The sequence below is a fragment of the Brassica rapa genome, chromosome A06, assembly GCF_000309985.2.
Source record: "Brassica rapa cultivar Chiifu-401-42 chromosome A06, CAAS_Brap_v3.01, whole genome shotgun sequence".
NCBI classification, from domain to species: domain Eukaryota; kingdom Viridiplantae; phylum Streptophyta; class Magnoliopsida; order Brassicales; family Brassicaceae; genus Brassica; species Brassica rapa.
Genome location: NC_024800.2, coordinates 20,782,111 through 20,800,911, shown reverse-complemented (window position 1 = coordinate 20,800,911; position 18,801 = coordinate 20,782,111). Strand labels below are relative to the sequence as shown.

Sequence of the window (18,801 nt, the reverse complement as noted above, 5' to 3'; positions counted from 1 at the left end):
GCTCTTGACTAGCTCAGAAGCCAACATGACGTTCTCCATAAGGAGTCTATCCTCCACAAAAGCTGACTGATTCAAGGATATAAAAGATGGAAGCAATCTCTTCAGCCTCTTTGCCAAAATCTTTGATATAACCTTGTAAATGACATTACAGCACGAAATCGGTCTGTAATCTTTCATAAACACTGCATCGTCTTTCTTGGGAATGAGGGCCAAAATTGTGGAGTTGATCCCTTTCGGGAGAAACTCTTTGTCAAAGAAAGACTGAACAGCATGAACAAAATCCCCTCCAGTAATAGCCCAAGTGGCTTTAAAAAACTCGCTCGTATAACCATCTGGCCCCGGAGACTTGTCAGCAGCCATACCAAATAAAACCTTTCGGATCATTTCTCCAGATACCTCTCCCACCAGCATCTTCCTGTCTTCTTCCGTGCATTCATAATTTAGGAGAGCAGTAAGCTCCTCGGTGCTCACTCCACTGTATTCCGGAGGAGTATGGGTTAAAAACTCCTGAAAATAGTCCACTGCTTCTTTTTTTATGTCCTCTTGGTTGTCAGCGATAGTTCCATCGACTCGCTTGATCTCCCGAATAGAGTTACGGATCTCTCGAACTCTCGCTGCTCTGTGAAAGTTTTTGTTATTACCATCCCCAACATCTAGCCAATGAATCTTAGCTCTTTGACTGAGGACTTTTTCCTCTATCCGTGACAGGAGTGACTACCTGTCCAAAGCAGCAGACTCAGCCTCCATATTTATCTGAGAAGGGTCCTCTAGCGTCTTAGTCTGTAGCTCACAAAGCTTTATATACGCCTCCTTTGTCTTCTTTACTATATCCCCCACTTTCTCTTTACTCAGTTTCCGAAGAGCTGGCTTTAAAGCCTTCAGTTTCTTGGCAAGTCTGAATAAGGCTGACGTTGAGTTGAACAATGGCTCTGTTCCTAACCAGAAATCCCCAACCAAAGGAAGAAACTCTGGCATGTCCACCACAGCGTTTACAAATTTAAACGGCTTCATCGGCTTCATTTCCTCCAATCTGATTGAAATTCTACATCTCTGGTGATCTGAACACCCTCCAGCATCAAACACACAATAAGATTGTGGGAACAACCTCATCCAAACTTCGTTCATTAAGGTGCGATCTAGCTTCTTGCAAATAACTCCATTGTCTCGCTTATTACTCCAAGTGAATCTCGGCCCCTGATATGACATATCCACAAGAGAGCAGTAGTTAACCACCTCCTGAAAATCCCTCATACCTGAAGAATCGTGACTTGAATCAACATCTGAATGCTCCACACTATCCAGAATCTCGTTGAAGTCACCAAAAACCAACCACGGCGACTTCTGAATTAGAGGTGAGTCTTGGTGAGACTTAATATCTCTCCAGAGTTCTTTCCTCTCTTCAGCCAAATTGAAACCATATACAAAGGAACAGAATATCTCCTCTGCCATATCTTCTAGTAGAATCGAACAAGTAATCATCTGCGCGCTCTGGAAACAAGGCGTGACCCTCACTTTTGGACTCCATAACACCCAGATTCTACCCAGTCGATGATGCTCATAATTAGTGATAGAGGACCAGCCAGGAAAAACCTCTTCAATAATCCTCTTAGCTTTGTTCTCCTTCACCCGCGTCTCAATTATACAACCAAACTGAAAACCACTCCTCCGAACCCAGTCCTTTACTATAGAATGTTTAGATGGTTTGTTAAACCCTCTTATATTCCAATAGAAACCAGACATAAAATCAATGGCGGGGTTTCTTTTTATTCAGCTCGCTAGGACAAGCATCCTGCGCCTTCTGAACAGACTTATCTCCCAAAACTTTGTGTTTGATCTTGGAGTCTCTAGGAAGTGACTGTCGTGGAACTACCACTTCCTTCTCCTTTGTCCCCTCCTGTGATTTTAAAGGTTCTTCTGTCACTGGATACTCTATCTCCTCCTTTTCAGTGTCAGTGATTTCTCCCTCCTCTGCAGAGCTCAACACTGAGAATCTTGAGTTGGTGAGGATAGAAACCTGACCAAACTTTAAATCTTTTGTTTTTAACGTGGGAGATCGACTCGATTTCCCGGGAGAAACATCCAACCACTCATTCTCCTTCTCTTTCATTGCCAGTTTTGAGCTAGCTTCCAAACCTATCCCCTCGTTCTCCCCACCTTGCACAGCTTCCTGATTTATCTCAATCACCTCTTTAGACAAACCATCCTGGTCTAGTGACTCACTCTGTTCTTCTTCCAAAATCTCCTTCTGTTTCTCCTCCACATCCTGATATTTTCCCTGATTCTGATCTTTAATGGAATCATCATCAGCTGACATTTTTCCCAGTTTCAAACTTTCCTCCTTATCCTGTATTTCCTTTACTCCCTCATTCCCCTCCATCTCCTTTGTTTCACTTTGTTTCCCTTTGTGAGATGGGCAAATTTTAGGAGAATGACCCCACTTATCACACTTAGGACATTTGGTTGGCAGCCAAGGATAAGAGTACTCCACCAACACCTCTTGCCCCTGGATGTTGAAGTTCATCTTCGACGGCAAATCTTTAGTTAGATCAACTTTCACAAATATCTTCGCCACATCAATGTTCAGACACTGAGCAGTTTCTGGATGTAGTCTAACCGGGCTACCCACCGGGCTAGTGATAAAGCTCAGACCTTGCCACGAGAACATGTTGAGAGGAACATTTTTGAGATGAACCCACATCGGAATAGACTGTGATTGCGGCTTCTCTTTCTCTATCACTGGAGACCATTTTGTCATCACCACCGGGATGCCTGCGAGATTCCGCATACCTCTTCGAGTAATCCTGTTTCTGTCAGCCTGATTTGGAACCCTAAACTTCATTGTAGACGAGTTTACCTCAAACACTTGAATCTGTTGAGTTTTGTCATTTAGAGCCCATATCTTGTTTACAATAGCGTGAACTTTTGCAATGTGAGGAGCGGCCTCGAGAAATTTCCCCACCAAGAAATCATCCCAAAGCGGAGCCACATCCTTCCTAATCTCTTCTGGAACAATGACTGAACCGATACCATCCTTCATTGTAACCTCAACTTCGTATTTCTGCAAAACTTTTTTCCCCTGAACCGCACCCACCCACGAACCTTTAGGCCCTCCTGGACCCGAACTTGGAACTGTCACCACCAACTCAGAACCTGACCCCAGAGTTTCCCCCTGAGCCACCGGACCCCCATCCTCAGTCATCGGAGCCACCGTAGACGGCACCGCCAAAATCCTACCGAACCGAAGTCGCGCAAATCCCTAATCGCCAATTTTTTCTCCAGAGCCAAAACGGTGCGTATCAACTTTTTCAAAAAAAATAGATTTCAGTCAACAGAGAATAGGAAAAAGACCAAACTGATCCAAGTAAGTCTTTTAGGAAGACTTTCACATAAAGGGAATCACAGACCATGATGCTACACGAGCCTCACATCTTTGCCTCTTATAGAAATAACGTACTTTGAATCCCTAAGAAGCATTTAAAGATCTTCTCGGATCGGCAGAAAAATTCATTTATACATGACAAGTAAGTAACTCCTCAGAGACACATAACTACATATGTCAGTGTCTATGCTTTATGAATGGAACAAAAAGTTATCTTCTTTTTTTTTCTGATAAAGGATTGAACAGAAGGTTTTTTTTTGGGTAATCAATTGAACAAAAGGTTATCTTCTAAAGAGTATTTATATTAATCATAAAATACAAATTAAATAACGTCTGATAAATCGGAAAATAAAACCCAATTTTTTTAATGGAAAACCTAAGATAAAATTATCAATAAAAACTATTGAACTTACACTATTACAAAAAAATGATGAACATTTCATTGTTCTAAAAACATATAAATTTATGTTGATCAAGCCAAATCAGTCAACATTAGTTTTCAATTAATGGTCGTTTAATTCTAGCAAAGATTAAAACGATGTTGTTTCAAAAACATAAGATATAATAAAAATAACAAATCTAAAAGGTCAAAAATACTGAAGTTACACATTTCACCAAATAAAGTATGGACACTTCGTTATTCCAAAAAATATATCAACATCTCTTGACTAAGACAAATTAATTTTGGTTGACATTAATTTTCATTTAACATCCATATAGTTTTAACACAAATTTGCTAAAGCTTTTTCTGGGACAAAATTAACTCAGCATATTTGATCCTACTTTGTATTTGTATTTTTTCATGACCAGTCCATTTTATTTCAGATGCAGACACGAAGGGATCGAAGAGAACTGAAACAAAGAAAAACTGCAAAAAAAAACTTACGATCACTAAAAATAAATTAAAAATATAAAATACGAAAATCTAGATTTTTACCCATGTATCATCATCTTCAAATGTCTAAAACACAAAATTTACATCCAACAAGAAGTTAACCTTACAAAAACTAACCAAATATATATACATATTATTGTATTATCAACTATTCAACTTGAATCCTCTCTTTATTTCTTTCCAAATTCAAAATGAAAATGGGTAATTTCGTCAAGATATAGATGTATGCAATTGAGATTGTGTTTGAAGAATTTAAAAGCCTACTGGATTTGAGATCTCATTGATGTAGACTCCTTTTTCTTCTTAAGGGTACGGTTTTATGTATACATTAAAAGAGGGATTGCTCACCTGAGCTTATACAAAATAAAAATAAACGCTTGATGTCAAGTTGACATGATAAATAAAGAATTAGTAAGTTATTATTGTCAGTTTCTCAACCGGTTGAATCTCCAAAGTTTTTATTTGTAGAAAAAGTTATAAAGAAAATTAGTCATAGCATAGAGTTCGAAGTGAAGATTCATTATATTGTATATGATCTCTGGTCCAAAATACTATAAAGCTAAAGCATGGCATTGGTTACCAAATATATAGAAGAATAGTTAATCTGTTGAAAGGATTAGAAATCTAGAATTATAACAAAGGAACCGTGTGTGTTTTCTTTTCGTCCAGATATAAAAATAGTCCACTAATGCGATCATTCTGTAGTAGTATTACTTTTTGGTTAATCTTGTGAATATAATAGAAGGAGCTTATAACGACACATTCCAGACAACAAGAGATCAATGAATATAAATAATGTAATAATAATTTCGCATGGTTTACGATGAAGAGAGGGTTCAAACTACAAAATGGCTGCACATACGTCGAAACTGTATATCCTTTAGAATTCCAAAAACCAAGCCAAGATGACTTAAACAAGATTTATGACAAAAAGCAACTAACCAAATCATTATCCTTACTCATGTCACGCTGCTCGAGGATTTGCACAATAGAACTAATCAGGTATACTAACCAATGATCATTCATTATCATCATTAACTTGTCATTTTTACGACAATGACAAATACACAAGAAAAATAGTATACGTGAAAAGAAAAAAAATAGCTAGTACGCTTGACAAACTTTTCTTTTGGTAATCCATGTTAAGTATGCTTGACAAACACAAGAAAAATATTCCAAGGTAAGAGAGATTTTGAAAGAACAAATGCTATAGTTACTAAAGGGAAAACAAAAAGCTATTATTTTCATATGAAATAATAAAAATGCTCCATTTACGTTGATTAGGAATTCAGGAGGACTATAAGACACAAGACTCTGACTTAGAGAACAAGCCCTAATAAGCATCGCACATGGCTTAACAAAATCATAAGATTGTAATTTGCCTATATTGAATTAAATCATATATATGATATGATGCATGATCTTCTTGATAGCATTTTCCGCCATTTGTGTTCATGCCTCTGAAATCTTTTTGAAATTACTATTTGTAAATTATTGAAATAGATTCCATTTTCGTAGTAATAAGATTTTAACGTCTTAGATTATAAAAGAAAAGAGAGAAAAACACACTCATTGAAAGTTCAACCTAGAAGTAGTAAATGCAACTATAAACTATAAGTACTCGAGATACTACTTTTATGCTTACTGCATCATTAATCACTAGCGAAACATGCGAGAGAGATAGCGAAAGACAACTTTAATCCGGTACGACGCTGGTCTAGGAGTTCAGTTCAGACACAGCTTAAGAGAAGCACAAGGGCCTCTACCATAACGATCACAACCGTCCGATTGTCCGTACTTCAAGATGGAACCACCACCGCCGTTGATGTGATCCTCACCGTGCAAAGGGAAGAGAGGAAGTGTGCGTCTATGTTCCAGATAAGCATCGCCACCATATTCTTTTTCTTCTTGATGATGACCTTCTAGTCCAGACAGAAGCATTGGTCTATCGAAGAAGTTGTAGGCTGGAGTTGAGTAATGGTGATTATGATCTATGTTTGTCCATCCTCCACCTACGTTGTTGTAGCTCATTGAACAGTCTTGTTCCTTCATCCAAAAAATCCAATTTCATTAAAAGTAAATGAAATTTTTGTATTCATACATGCAGGATATTGTTTGAAATAAATGACATATATAGTTTTAAGCGTACCATAGGTTCATAGATATGGCTACTAATGTAGCCATTAGAAGCACTGAAAACACCATATTCCGTGCCTGAACTTGCATGATTTGTATTCCCTTCAAACAGATATATACGGATTTGTGAGTATATATGCATGTATATGTTTACACACCATAATTTTAGCGAAATTGGCGAAAAAAGAAACACATAATAAGCTCTTTTTCACTAACCCAAATCCCTAGTTTTGTTATATATAAATCAACACGAGAGGCTAGTTTCCATTACACAACAAATACAACGTTTTCTAGATGCAAATATGGTTTGCCCTATATCAAGATCACAACTTCTCCAATATACGTCATTACATACACATATATCTATCATAATCATATATATACACGAAAATCTTCTTGGTCTAGGTTTCGTTTTTTCCCTCCATGTAAAAGCTAGTCGTGTAAATGGTTCCTAGTAACATAAAATTAGCATTCGGAAAAGGACCTTTTACCAAAGTCATTGAAACACAACATTTTAAAAATCTTTTAATTGTGTACTTCATTACATATACATCTACCTATCAAACTCATATATACATATACATATATATGAAAACAGATACATACATATGAAATTAATTAGTCAATATGTATATGTAAATCTTCTTAGTTTTTTTGCTTATTCATGTAATACCTCGGGGTTTAAATGGTTCCTAGTAATATATTAAACTTGTTTTCATCAAAATCTAAATATTCATAAAAATAACACATAAGAAATTAGTCTTTTATTAGCTTAAGAAAAATCACCGTTATTGAAGCTGGGATATGATCTGCTCTGATGAAACATATGATTTTCTTGGTCGAGCTTAGCGTTAACCAAAGCAGGTCTCTGGATGGTAACGCCATGATGATGATGGTTATGGTGATAGTGATCACTAGCCATCATAACCGAGTTGGGCGATGAAGACGTTGGTATGGTCATGGTTGTGCTGTTGAATCTCTTCTTCTGTCGCTCACGAGCCTTATGGTTTTGAAACCAGTAAAAGACATTTTTTCCCTCGATCTTTCCGTACTGTCTCAGCCTTGCAGAGATCTTCTGGATCTGGTCGGCTGTTGGTGACCGGACTCCGTTGTTGTAGTAAAGATCTTTGAGTATTCTGATTTGATCGGTCGTTGGTGTCCATCTTGTACTCGTTTGACGACACGTGTAACCACCAGAGACGGACTTGTTGTTGTTGCCGCTTTCTTGGTCGGCTTGATGGTGATGTTGCGCTGGCTCCATATTTGAAGATCAAAATGAAGAGTAGATCGGAAGAAGAAGAAGACAATGATAAGAAATTTTATTTTACCAAGAAAAGAACTATAAAGCAAAAGATATTTTAGGTTTTGTGTGTAGGAGATATAGAGAGAGTGTTGAGTTATATAACACAGAGATGGGGGACCCAATAAGAGTTCTCAATATCTCAAAGATCAGCTATTCAATATTATTCTTTTATGCATGTGTACGTAAATTTTATTTCGCAGATACAAATTAAAGTCTATTTCATATTTATATATAAGGAAACGAATTATAAAATGTTTACTAAGGCTTCGAATGTTACGAACCGTCTTACCCCGCACCGCACTTAACAGTAACAAAAATCTCTACGTATACCATATATCTACACGTTTTTATAATTGTTAAAACTGCACTGCAGTTAAATCGCTTGTTCCGCACCGCTCAAACCGTAATTACCAATCGGATTACCAATCGGAGCCTAAGTAAAACTATGGTAACGAAAATGTAGATCATGACTATACAAGAAAAATCTATGACTATATATATAATATATGACGTAGAAAAATTTGTAGTATATGAGAAAAAAAAACTGTGATACACGCGTGAGTATAATTGACACATAAATTCCATTGGATTAATATTCGAGTAAAATGTTAAAATTAGGAAGGAAATTCTTATGTAAAAGGTATATTGTTCCATATTGTTTTTTCAATATACGAAAAGAAGAAACAAGTTTTATTTGATTTACTTAAAGATGTGTTAATTTTGACCATCATTAGTATGGTTAACCTAATTAAGCAGGCTACGCTAAGGATGTGGTTATAGAATTATATAACTTTTAGTTATTATATTTTTGCTAAGAATTAATTATGTTTAAACTAGAACTACTCTTCTTGGGGAATTTTATTGAGTTATCAGTGAAAAAAAGATTTGTATTTAAAATAGTGTGGGGAGATCGAATCAGAGGATATCTGGTCGAGAAGGATTGAAAGGGACGGAGAAGTTAGAAATATTCATGAAAAAGGAAAGGGACAAATGAGGGAATTAGAAAGGTTAGGGCATCATTGGTATTTTGCTTGGACGAAAACAAACTCCATTCTTTTTCAATTTTTCTCTCTTCTAATTATTACTTCATCAGATTTTATTGTTTTGCATCTGTCTACGTTGAAATATATTACATAAAGAAAATTCATCATATGAATGATTTTTTTTTCTTTTTGGAGTATGAGTGATAAAGATGATAATTCGTTAAGGCAGTTGTTTCTATCCACTGTTTAAGTCTGATCATGTCTCACCATTTTATAATTATTCCTTTCATATAAGTACATGTATGACCAGGTCATGATACATACATATTTTATTTATTACATGGGGACGGTCCAGTGAATTAATCTTGGTTAACAGTCAACATTTCGAGCTTTAATTTTCTTACTATGTTTGAAGAAGAGTTTTGTTTCTCAGGTTTAATCCCAAATCTTCGACTTAAAAAAGATGAATGAATCAATTTATTGTGAATAATTTTAACCAAATTCCCGGTATGGAAATTGTTGCTTTGTACATTATGTAAAAGAAATGTAAGATGATATCACTAGACAACAGCTATACTATATTACAATATGGCTGTGTGTATATGTAGTTTTCATATTTTAAATATTATATATCAAATATTGTATAGTGTGTCGAACAAGTGTAGCTAGTTATGAGAATGTTGAGGCATTCCAATTCCCCATATCAATTCAAGCATATGCATACTACAACATTCTCTTAAACCATTTGTTTTTTTCTTCCAAAGGTTTGAAATTCTTTGTTTTAGTATGTTGCTTGGTTGATGACCATGACACATTCAGTTGAAAAGGAACAATACCCAACTTTTTTTTTTGGGTGTAAATGTTAAATAACAATACCCAACTTTCAAACAATCTTACTGTTCTACGCAATAGCCATTTATAATACATAAAAAGAGTTTTGTAATTTTGAACAAATAAAAAAAAATTGAGATTTGTAATAAGAGTAATTTTCAATGTTTGTAGGAGCTAAAAGGTATCTGAGAAACAGGTATATATGAAGTCTAAAGATTCGATCGATTATAATTTGCTCGAATAAAATTTAAATTAAGAAATCTGATCACAAAAGTTGCTAGGCTGTTACATAGTATAGACTCCCATGATTTATCGAATTCGTGAGTAATAATAATAATAGTAATGCAAAACATGCAAAGAAATACCAGTTTTGTAACTACTAGTTTGAAAATCAGATTGTATATTGAAGTCTGGAATCTTTTAAGGACTGGATAGGTTTATGTAACCCATTGTTCATAAACCTATCCAAAATTTGACTTCTTTTTTGTTTATGTATTAATTACACTTTTCATTGAACTAATGAAATACCTAGTTTTAGGCTTTAGCAACTCTGAAAAAGTTTTGGACTGTATTCAATAATATTTATCATAGAACTTATTTATAGGAAAAATATATACCTCGAGTGTGGGTCATGACTAATCATACCATTATATCTTATACATGCATATGCAATGTTATGTACACAAGTGAGCTACATGATATTCAGTACATATGCAGTATACAGAAGCAAGCTATATGATGGTCGTATGCTTTTCTTTTAGTGATATATAGTCGTATGCTCTCTCTATATAAGGCCTTCGATTTCTCATCACCTATGACTATGAGTGCGTACGGCAACGAGCATGCAGTGAGAAACAGAGGATGTTAAATAACGCATCACGATCGTTGTCATTGTCGTGAAGTGCGGTTGAAGAGGCAGGAGGGCTAAAAACTCAGAGATCTTTTGTAACTAATGTCTAGGTGCCCCCTAAAACCCACTTGCAGAGATTTCATTTTCCCTAGGGCATCGTAGTTTTTGTTTTTACTTTTGCCCTAATTTCATGAAAACATTTATAATAGTTTTTGTTAAGAAACTATTGTAAGTATTTGATTCCCGGAAATCAATGGGAAGAAATATAAGGTTTGGAACATGCAGTCCTCTCTACAATGCTGAGCTTTATATTCATCTTGTCATATGTTTTTCTCTCTTGTCATATGTAATTAGTTATTTACACACTAAATTTGATGCTGAAAGTACACCAAATTTAATGTTTTGTTGTCAGTTTTTTTTTTATCATCTCCAACCATAACATCAAATTTACTCAAAAAAAAATACTCTTTTCGTTTCATTTTAATTGGCGTTCTAGGTTTATGCACACAGATTAAGAAAATATATAATTTTGTATATTTCTAAAATAAAAACACAATTACCTATACACATAACTATATTTCAACCAATATAAAAATAAAATGGAGAATCTTATTAATAAATTTTGCATTGAAACTCTAAAACGACATTTATTTTGAAACAAAATTTTTTTCTCTAAAACGACAATTAAATCGAAACGGAGGGAGTATTACATATTATTTGATGTTTTCAATTTAAATATTTTTTCTATTTTTATCATTTTTAATTGGTAAATAATTATTTTATCACACTTAGATATTATGTTTGTTATTTTTTTGTAATTTTATGTTTATAAAATTTATTTACATTGATATTTTTGGTTTAACAATATTATACCTTTTATGTATTTATTATATATAAAATTACAAAAGTATTAATTATGAAAAGCACATAACCTAATGATATGTTTAATTCAAATTTAATATGCATTTTAATCTTATCCAGCTTATGTTATTAACTTCTATATTTTATGAAATACCAATTATATTTTATATCACTAAAAATAAAATATAAAAGTGCTATGATATTTTCTTCTTACAATATAAAGTAAATAATAATAATTTACGAATTTTTTAGTTGAAAATAAAATAAAAAATTTAATTACGTAAAAATAATTTAAAATATAAATAATGAAGTAAATTTGATGTAACATTATCTACTCTACACCAAATTTGGTGGGATGATGTCATTTTTGGGGTCTCGAGTTAAAATTACATTAAATTTAGTGTTTTGGTGTTCTATTGGAGTTGGTCTTACACTAGTTATAATTCAATAAAGTGCATTTATTGAATTTATAATTCATTTTTGATATAAAATCATTTTAGTTAGAAGTACACATGACTTGTTTTTTTGAAAAATAGAAGTACATATAACTCTTTTTTTTTTTTGAAAAGTAGAAGTACACATAACTTCCTTATCAATATCACATTATGTATTTTATTATGTTTCGCTAAATGTTTAAAAATTATTTTATTTACAGCCTAAGATAAACATAACTGTTGGCAAACAAACAATAAACATAACCAGATGTATATTACTCGTCTAAATTTATAAAATTATTTTTTTAAATACAACTGATTAAATTTATGCTTATGAACTTAATAAATTATAAACATATATGAAAATTTGGATGGCATTTATCACGTTCCGTGCCTTATATTAAAAAACACATTTAAAAGAAAGATTCAAAGTGTTGTAAAAGAATTTCACTGTCGACGAAAGAGCACGCTCTTCGATAACGTAAATACAATGCAAGCAATAAATGAAGTGGATTCATGAGAATTAGTTCATCATCATCAACATATTCATCATCATCTATCTTCAATCAAACACACACACCGTACTACATATGGATGAATCAATGATGGTATGCTTTTACATATCAGCTATGTTTTGAAGGCACTGCGTATATTTACAAGATGGTATGTCTCGTTTTAAGCTTATTATTTTGGGGGTGGAATAGCTTTCACTTAAAACTGCACCAGTTAACATTGGTGGTTGAAACTATTTATTATCTCTCTCTCCCTGTCTCTCTTATCGCATTATTGATTATACAGTCTGAGAGAATTGTACAGAATATTCAACAGACGACGTTATAAGATAATACTCTCTTTTTCCTTTGACTGAGATAGCTTTATAAATGAATATTTGTTTAATTAATAACATACCATATTAATAGAAATTTACAGTATAAAGTTAAACCACTATCAAATATGGCATAATAATTAAAAATTCTTAATTAGATAAATATATGATCCCATTATAATCCTAAGTTAAAATATAATTATATAAATTTTAGATAAAAATTTATAAATGTAAAAAATATTATATTGTTTATTTTTTCTTCAAAATAGATTCTAGTTTTTTATTTTTCTTTTAATTTTGTTACTTTGATATTATTTTAGTGAACTAAATTATCTAAAAGTAAAATTATATCCTATAATATGTATTTTTATACATAAAATACATCAAATAGTCTAACAAAAAGATAAAACCCAAATCTATAAAGTTTAATCTATTTATCTGTGAAGATAAAATTATTTTTGTTCTAATCTATATATCTATATATATACACATATTTTTAAAACATTTCTTTAAGTTAATAACTCATTAATAATAAAATATTACAATTCTGATATTATTAATTTATAGAGTTTTTATTGTACCTCATGATGTATCTCATATATTAATGCATAATCGATTTTTGAACTTTAATGGTTTATAATTTTGCATAATAACAGAATTGCGTTTCCTGTCAATTCCACAAAAAAAATTTAACTTATAAGAAATATATTTCCACCATTAACACTTGTGATTTTCTGCATCTGATACCCACAACACTGGTGACTTAACACTGGATAAAACAAAACTTTACTTTAAAACCTTTATTTTGATGAAAAAGAATAAAAATTTGAAATTGCTTGAAAGTCAGATTTTGTTTAACATATATTATGAAAAGGGCTATAATTATGATTAGTTATATTGTAATGCATGCACCTTTTTTTTCATAGAAAGAATAGGATAAAAGAATGGAAGAAAAAACACAGTGTTAGTTTCCTAGAAAGTTAGAAAAGAGTAATCATTGCCTTCTACTGCGTAAAAGACGAAGAATCTAAGGAGAGAGAGATATTTTCACTGTATTGATGATTAATTTGATTGGAAAAGGGTTTCTTAATAAAATATCTCTGAAGCCTAACTTTCTCGTTTAGTACTCCTTCCGTTTCATTTTAATTATCGTTTTAGATTAATGCACATAGATTAAAAATATATATAATTTTGTATATTTCTAAAATAAAGACACAATTATCTATACACCTAACTATGGTTATGAAAAAGAGGAATAGGACAAGAATATATCATATGTGTTGCAGGAGAACTACTTTTAAATCACTATTCATTATTTTTCTGTTTCTAAAAGTAAAAGACAAAATAACTGTATATTTGATTAATTTTTTGTTTTTTGTGCAAAAAACAGTTCTCCGGCTTCATGTTCTAAACACCCACTTTTTAAAGAGGTTCACTCATTATATCTCTCTTCTAACCAATAAAAGATTTTTCTACAAATTAAATTTTAAAAAAATATTATACTCTTCTCTCTTATTAGATTTTTCTACAAATTAAATTTAAAAAAACTATTATACTCTTCTCTCTTATTTCTCATTATTAGGTAACTTCACTTATCAAATACAAATACAATAGATTTAATTCTTTTTCTTTTTTGTCAACATATAGTAGATTTAATGTTTTTATTGTTTTATCTATAATATATGCATGTAAAAAATGACTAATACTTATGAGGCTTCAAAATTTAGAACCACAGAGTTTAATAACAACGAAGCTTTCATAGAAACCACATACATTACATGGAATATATGTATTAGATATTTTTAAATATATAATCATCAACAAGGTTTTTTAAAATTATATATATATATATATACAATAAGTATAAATCTAGCTATATAATAAACAAGAAAATATTATGTAAATTGAAATTGTTAAAAACCAAATAATTAACGGTTCAAATTACCATATTTATTTATTCTTACCATTGAAGTCTTAAATTTTATAAATATAACAAAATAAGAATAGTATATGAGAACCAAAAAGGAAATTTGTACATTATTTCTTAAGAAAATAAAATTAAAGAGAAAATTAGTTAAATAGTGTTACCTATTAAATATTATATTAAATAATAATTGAAAACACATTAATTCTATGTTGATTTTTTAAAACCGGGTTTTGAAATTGAACATGTTCACTGGTTTTATCGGTTTTACTATTTTTTTCTGAAATCCGCGTTTTAAACCGAACCAGACTCAGCTTTTTCACTGAGTCACGGTTGGACCGGTTTGATCGGTCGGTCCGGTTTTCAAAACACTAGTTTAATATTGCAGATATGTTAAGGGAAAATCTAAATATTTTCAATAAATTAGTTTATCTTTGTTATGTATTATTTATATTATATGTTGATATTTTGGTGTTAGTTTTATTGTTTAAATATATGATCTACATTTTTAACTGCTTTTGCCATTCATAATTTCAAAAGTAACTTGTTCTGCTTGATCTGCATCTCTCATGCATAATCTGCTTGATCTGCATTTGTCATGTTTGATTTGCATGATCCGTTTGATCCGTCATGCTTGAACTATTTTTACTATTCATAACCTATTTTGATGCACCTCAGATCATAGACCTGGGCCAGGATAATGCGACCATGGTTGAGCCAAATGATTATTCAACAAAGGACAAACCATGATGGATTAATAGTGAGCATACTGAGCTAAAGTCAACTGATGAGACTGAGGAAGAGCTGAAACAGAGTGTGGACGAGCTGGAAGCAGCTGAAGAGAGTATGCATGAGATCCAGCTGAAGTGAGAGTAGATGAGCTGGATGAGCTAAGTGAGCTAAGTGACACCACTTTGGAGCTGGATGAGCTAAGTGACACTACTTTGGAGCTGAGTGAGCTAAGTGACACTGAAAATGGAGATGGTTTAGCTGCTGGGCGAAATGGGCCTTATTCAGTCCAAGAAAAAGTTCATAAAAAAAGTGCAATACGGGTTTGTTTCTTGCCAAATTCGACCAGCCCTTTCTTCGGTCTATTTCAAACTCATTCTTATCAAAAAATATCTGAACAGAGTCAACAAAAAAGTCATGGTCATAGGTTGCATTGATTTCTTCAAAGTCAAGTCAAAATTCAACATCTCGGTTCTACAAAAGTCTTTAGTCTTAGTCTTTGTTTATGTTTTCTAAGTTTCTAGTTTTCCACAATTTCTTTATGTTTTTCTTTGACCATTTATACTATAAATATGTAATCTCATTCCATGAATAAGACAATGATTTTTCCCCTTTTATGAGTTTCTCTCTTTGTTCTTTGTAGAATACTTCTTGTTTCTTGTTGAGTTTTCTCCAACTAAACATTCTCTATTTCGTTGGACTTGTGCGTCATATCAAGCAACGTTTAGAAACCCTTCTTTTGTTGGACTTGTGCGTCATATCAAGCAACAACTGAAGTCTTGTAGTATCAAGAGGCTTTCCGCCCCTCTTGTGTCACCATTCAATCCACCAGTTCTCCCTTTTGGCGAGTTCATATCCTCTTAGTTCGGCCGAGTGATCTTTCCCTAATTTAGGGTGTATCAAGTGGTATCAGAGCCACTCAACCGGTACTATCTATCCATCTTTCTCATCTTCCATTTCTAAACACTTCTTCTTTTTCTTTCTATCTCAAATCCGGACCACTACCTTACCTATCCCCATTCTTCTATATTGAAAAAAAAAACAGAAAAGAAAAAAAAAAGAAAAAAAAAAAAGTTTTGATTTATTTGGCTAGATGGTGGAAGAGAAATCATGCTGGCTGAGGCGAAATCCAGTCTTGGAGTGGTTAATACGGATTTCAAAATTCAATTCTCTTATCTTCCTATCTTGTGTTCATCTCTTGTTTGCTTGGAGATTCCATTGGGTTACTTGATTTGTTCTCTTAGAACTTTGAGAGGAAATTCTTGTGTGATCACTAAAATCCGAGAGAAACACGTGTGTGGGTGAGGATAAACACTTGAGAGTGTGAGGATTATTTGTATTTGTTAACCTTTTGTGTTGAGAATTTTCAGGTTAAGATGTTTGAAGTTGATCAAAGAAGGCTTTTCAGTCAATTTGAAGGCCGAGAGTTTTGTGACAACCTTGTGGAGGGAGTGGTGAAAGCCCTCAAGGACGTCAGCAAGATCCAAAAAAAAAGCACAACCACACGTGCACCTGTAGCTGAACCATCCTTATTCATCAGTGAAAAACCCAAAGTTAAGTCTGAAAACAACCTTGAAGATCTAAAAAAAAAATTAGATTCTTTACCAATTTTTGATGAATATGATGAAGATCTGATTGAAAGTTTGATCATTTGTGAGGATGAATGTGATCTTCCTTCTCTAAAATCTGATTTTATGTTTGATGAGGAAGAGACTAATGGACTAACCTGTTTTGAACCGGAGAATCCGAGTAATCTTGTTTTATTTTTACATGATTTTGAGGAAGAGCCATTCGACTACTAACATCAAGGACCGCTTCTTAGCACCGGGAGACCCATGGACGATGATCTAGAAGGTCTCATATTTGATGAGGAAGACGAACCTGGTCCAACCTTTGAAGTGGAAGCACCAAGTGTAACATCCATCATCATGAAGAACCAACTTTGCTTTGATCCCGACACAACTCCTACGCCTTTGTCCACAGACATTCAAGAGCACTGTGAGAAACTTGATTTGATTAATTCTCTGCCTGAAATGTTTGTTAAGATAAGTTCTGAAAATGTGAAACGTTTTGGTTTTGACAAAGTTAAAGAATTTCGTGTTTCAAACTCTATTTTTGAAAACATGGTTAACTATTTTCATGTATTTGAACCTGATAAACTTTCTGATCAAAAACGTATTCAAATTGGCAATGACATCAATTCTAATCTTGTTTTGAGTTTTGATCAGTTTCTGAAACATAGCAAGGGTTTTGATCATCTTGAAAAGTCATTAGAGCTTGGTTTGCAACAACCTGTTTTCTGTGCTAGAAAATCGTTTGATTCATTTGTCTTCAAAGAAAATGGCTTTGATCTGAGTTTTCATAAACATGAACTGATAACTGGTGATTTGTTTGCATCCACTTGTGCCTTGGACAAACTAATGATATTTAAGACTTCGCTAGAAAAGAAATCACCTAGAGTTGAAACCGATTTTTGTGAGTCTGTTTTAAAGCTCGATATTTTGTGTTTTGAAACTGATAGACCTTGGCATGTGTTGAGATCATTGCTTAATAATTGTGTTCTTTTGAGCTTTGATGATATTGTGGTTTACAACACATTCTTTGAAAAACATATTGAACTTTTGATAAGTGATTCTCAATCCAAACTTACTCTTTTGTGTTCTAATTTTGAGAAGGATAGACACGTTTTAAAAATGTTTAGTATTATGTTGTGCCTTGATACCATTTTGGTCTGTAATGCTTATTTTGATGTGAATTTTGAAAGGCTGAAACGTGTGCTACATGTTCTAGGGAAAGAAACTTTGATTTCTTATTTGAGCAAGTACATGTCTTGCACATATGATCATGGTATTCTAGTTTATGTTTTGAGTGTCCAGGATAAACATGTCTAGTCTCAAATAAATGTAAAGAACAAAAGCATAGACCATACTTATCAACCTGAGATTTGGAGATGCATGTACTCAAGAAAAATGGCTTCAAAACTCCAAAGAAGTTGCTGTCTACAATTTTCCTTCCCTAAATTTTACATGTTTTTTAAAAATTTTTTGTCTGATTTATTTTCTTTTGATACAGGTAAATTGGATTTGAGGTCAAATTTTTTTCAGGAATGAGGGAATGATGCACCTCGGACCATAGACCTGGGCCAGGATGATGCGACCATGGCTGAGCCAGATGATTCTTCAACAAAAGACAAACCATGATGGATTAATGGTGAGCATACTGATCTAAAACTAACTGATGAGACTGAGGACCAGCTGAAACAGAGTGTGGACGAGCTGGAACCAGCTGAAGTGAGAGTAGATGAGCTGGATGAGCTAAGTGACACTACTTTGGAACTGGATGAGCTAAGTAACACTATTTTAGAGCTGAGTAAGCTAAGTGACACTGAAGATGGAGCTGGTTTAGCTGCTGAGCGAAATGGGTCTTGTTCAGCCCAAGGAAAAGTTCATAAAAAGTGCAATACGAGTTTGTTTTTTGCCAAATTCGACCAGCCCTTTCTTCAGTCCATTTCAAACTCATTCTTATCAAGAAATATCTGAACAGAGTCAACAAAGAAGTCCTGGTCGTGGGTTGCATTGGTTTCTTCAAAGTCAAGTCAAAATTCAATATCTCGGTTCTACAAAAGTCTTTAGTCTTAGTCTTTGTTTATG

General features: G+C 33.1%; 2 protein-coding genes across 2 annotated transcripts; both read right to left on the bottom strand.

Annotated features, from left to right (window-relative positions):
• Positions 1–437: 437 nt before the first annotated feature.
• Positions 438–1,771, bottom strand: LOC108872236. The gene has a single exon (XM_033273636.1). The coding sequence runs from the start codon at positions 1,738–1,740 to the stop codon at positions 715–717; it is 1,026 nt and encodes a 341-aa protein (XP_033129527.1). The 5' UTR covers positions 1,741–1,771; the 3' UTR covers positions 438–714.
• A 1,536-nt stretch (positions 1,772–3,307) lies between these two features.
• On the bottom strand, positions 3,308–17,148 carry LOC103874095 (protein WUSCHEL). Its single transcript, XM_009152508.3, has 3 exons — positions 7,197–17,148; positions 6,424–6,512; positions 3,308–6,320 (listed from the first exon to the last, which is right to left on the bottom strand). Exons 1-3 carry the CDS (start codon positions 7,669–7,671, stop codon positions 6,000–6,002), a joined length of 885 nt encoding a protein of 294 aa, XP_009150756.2. The 5' UTR covers positions 7,672–17,148; the 3' UTR covers positions 3,308–5,999.
• Positions 17,149–18,801: the final 1,653 nt, after the last annotated feature.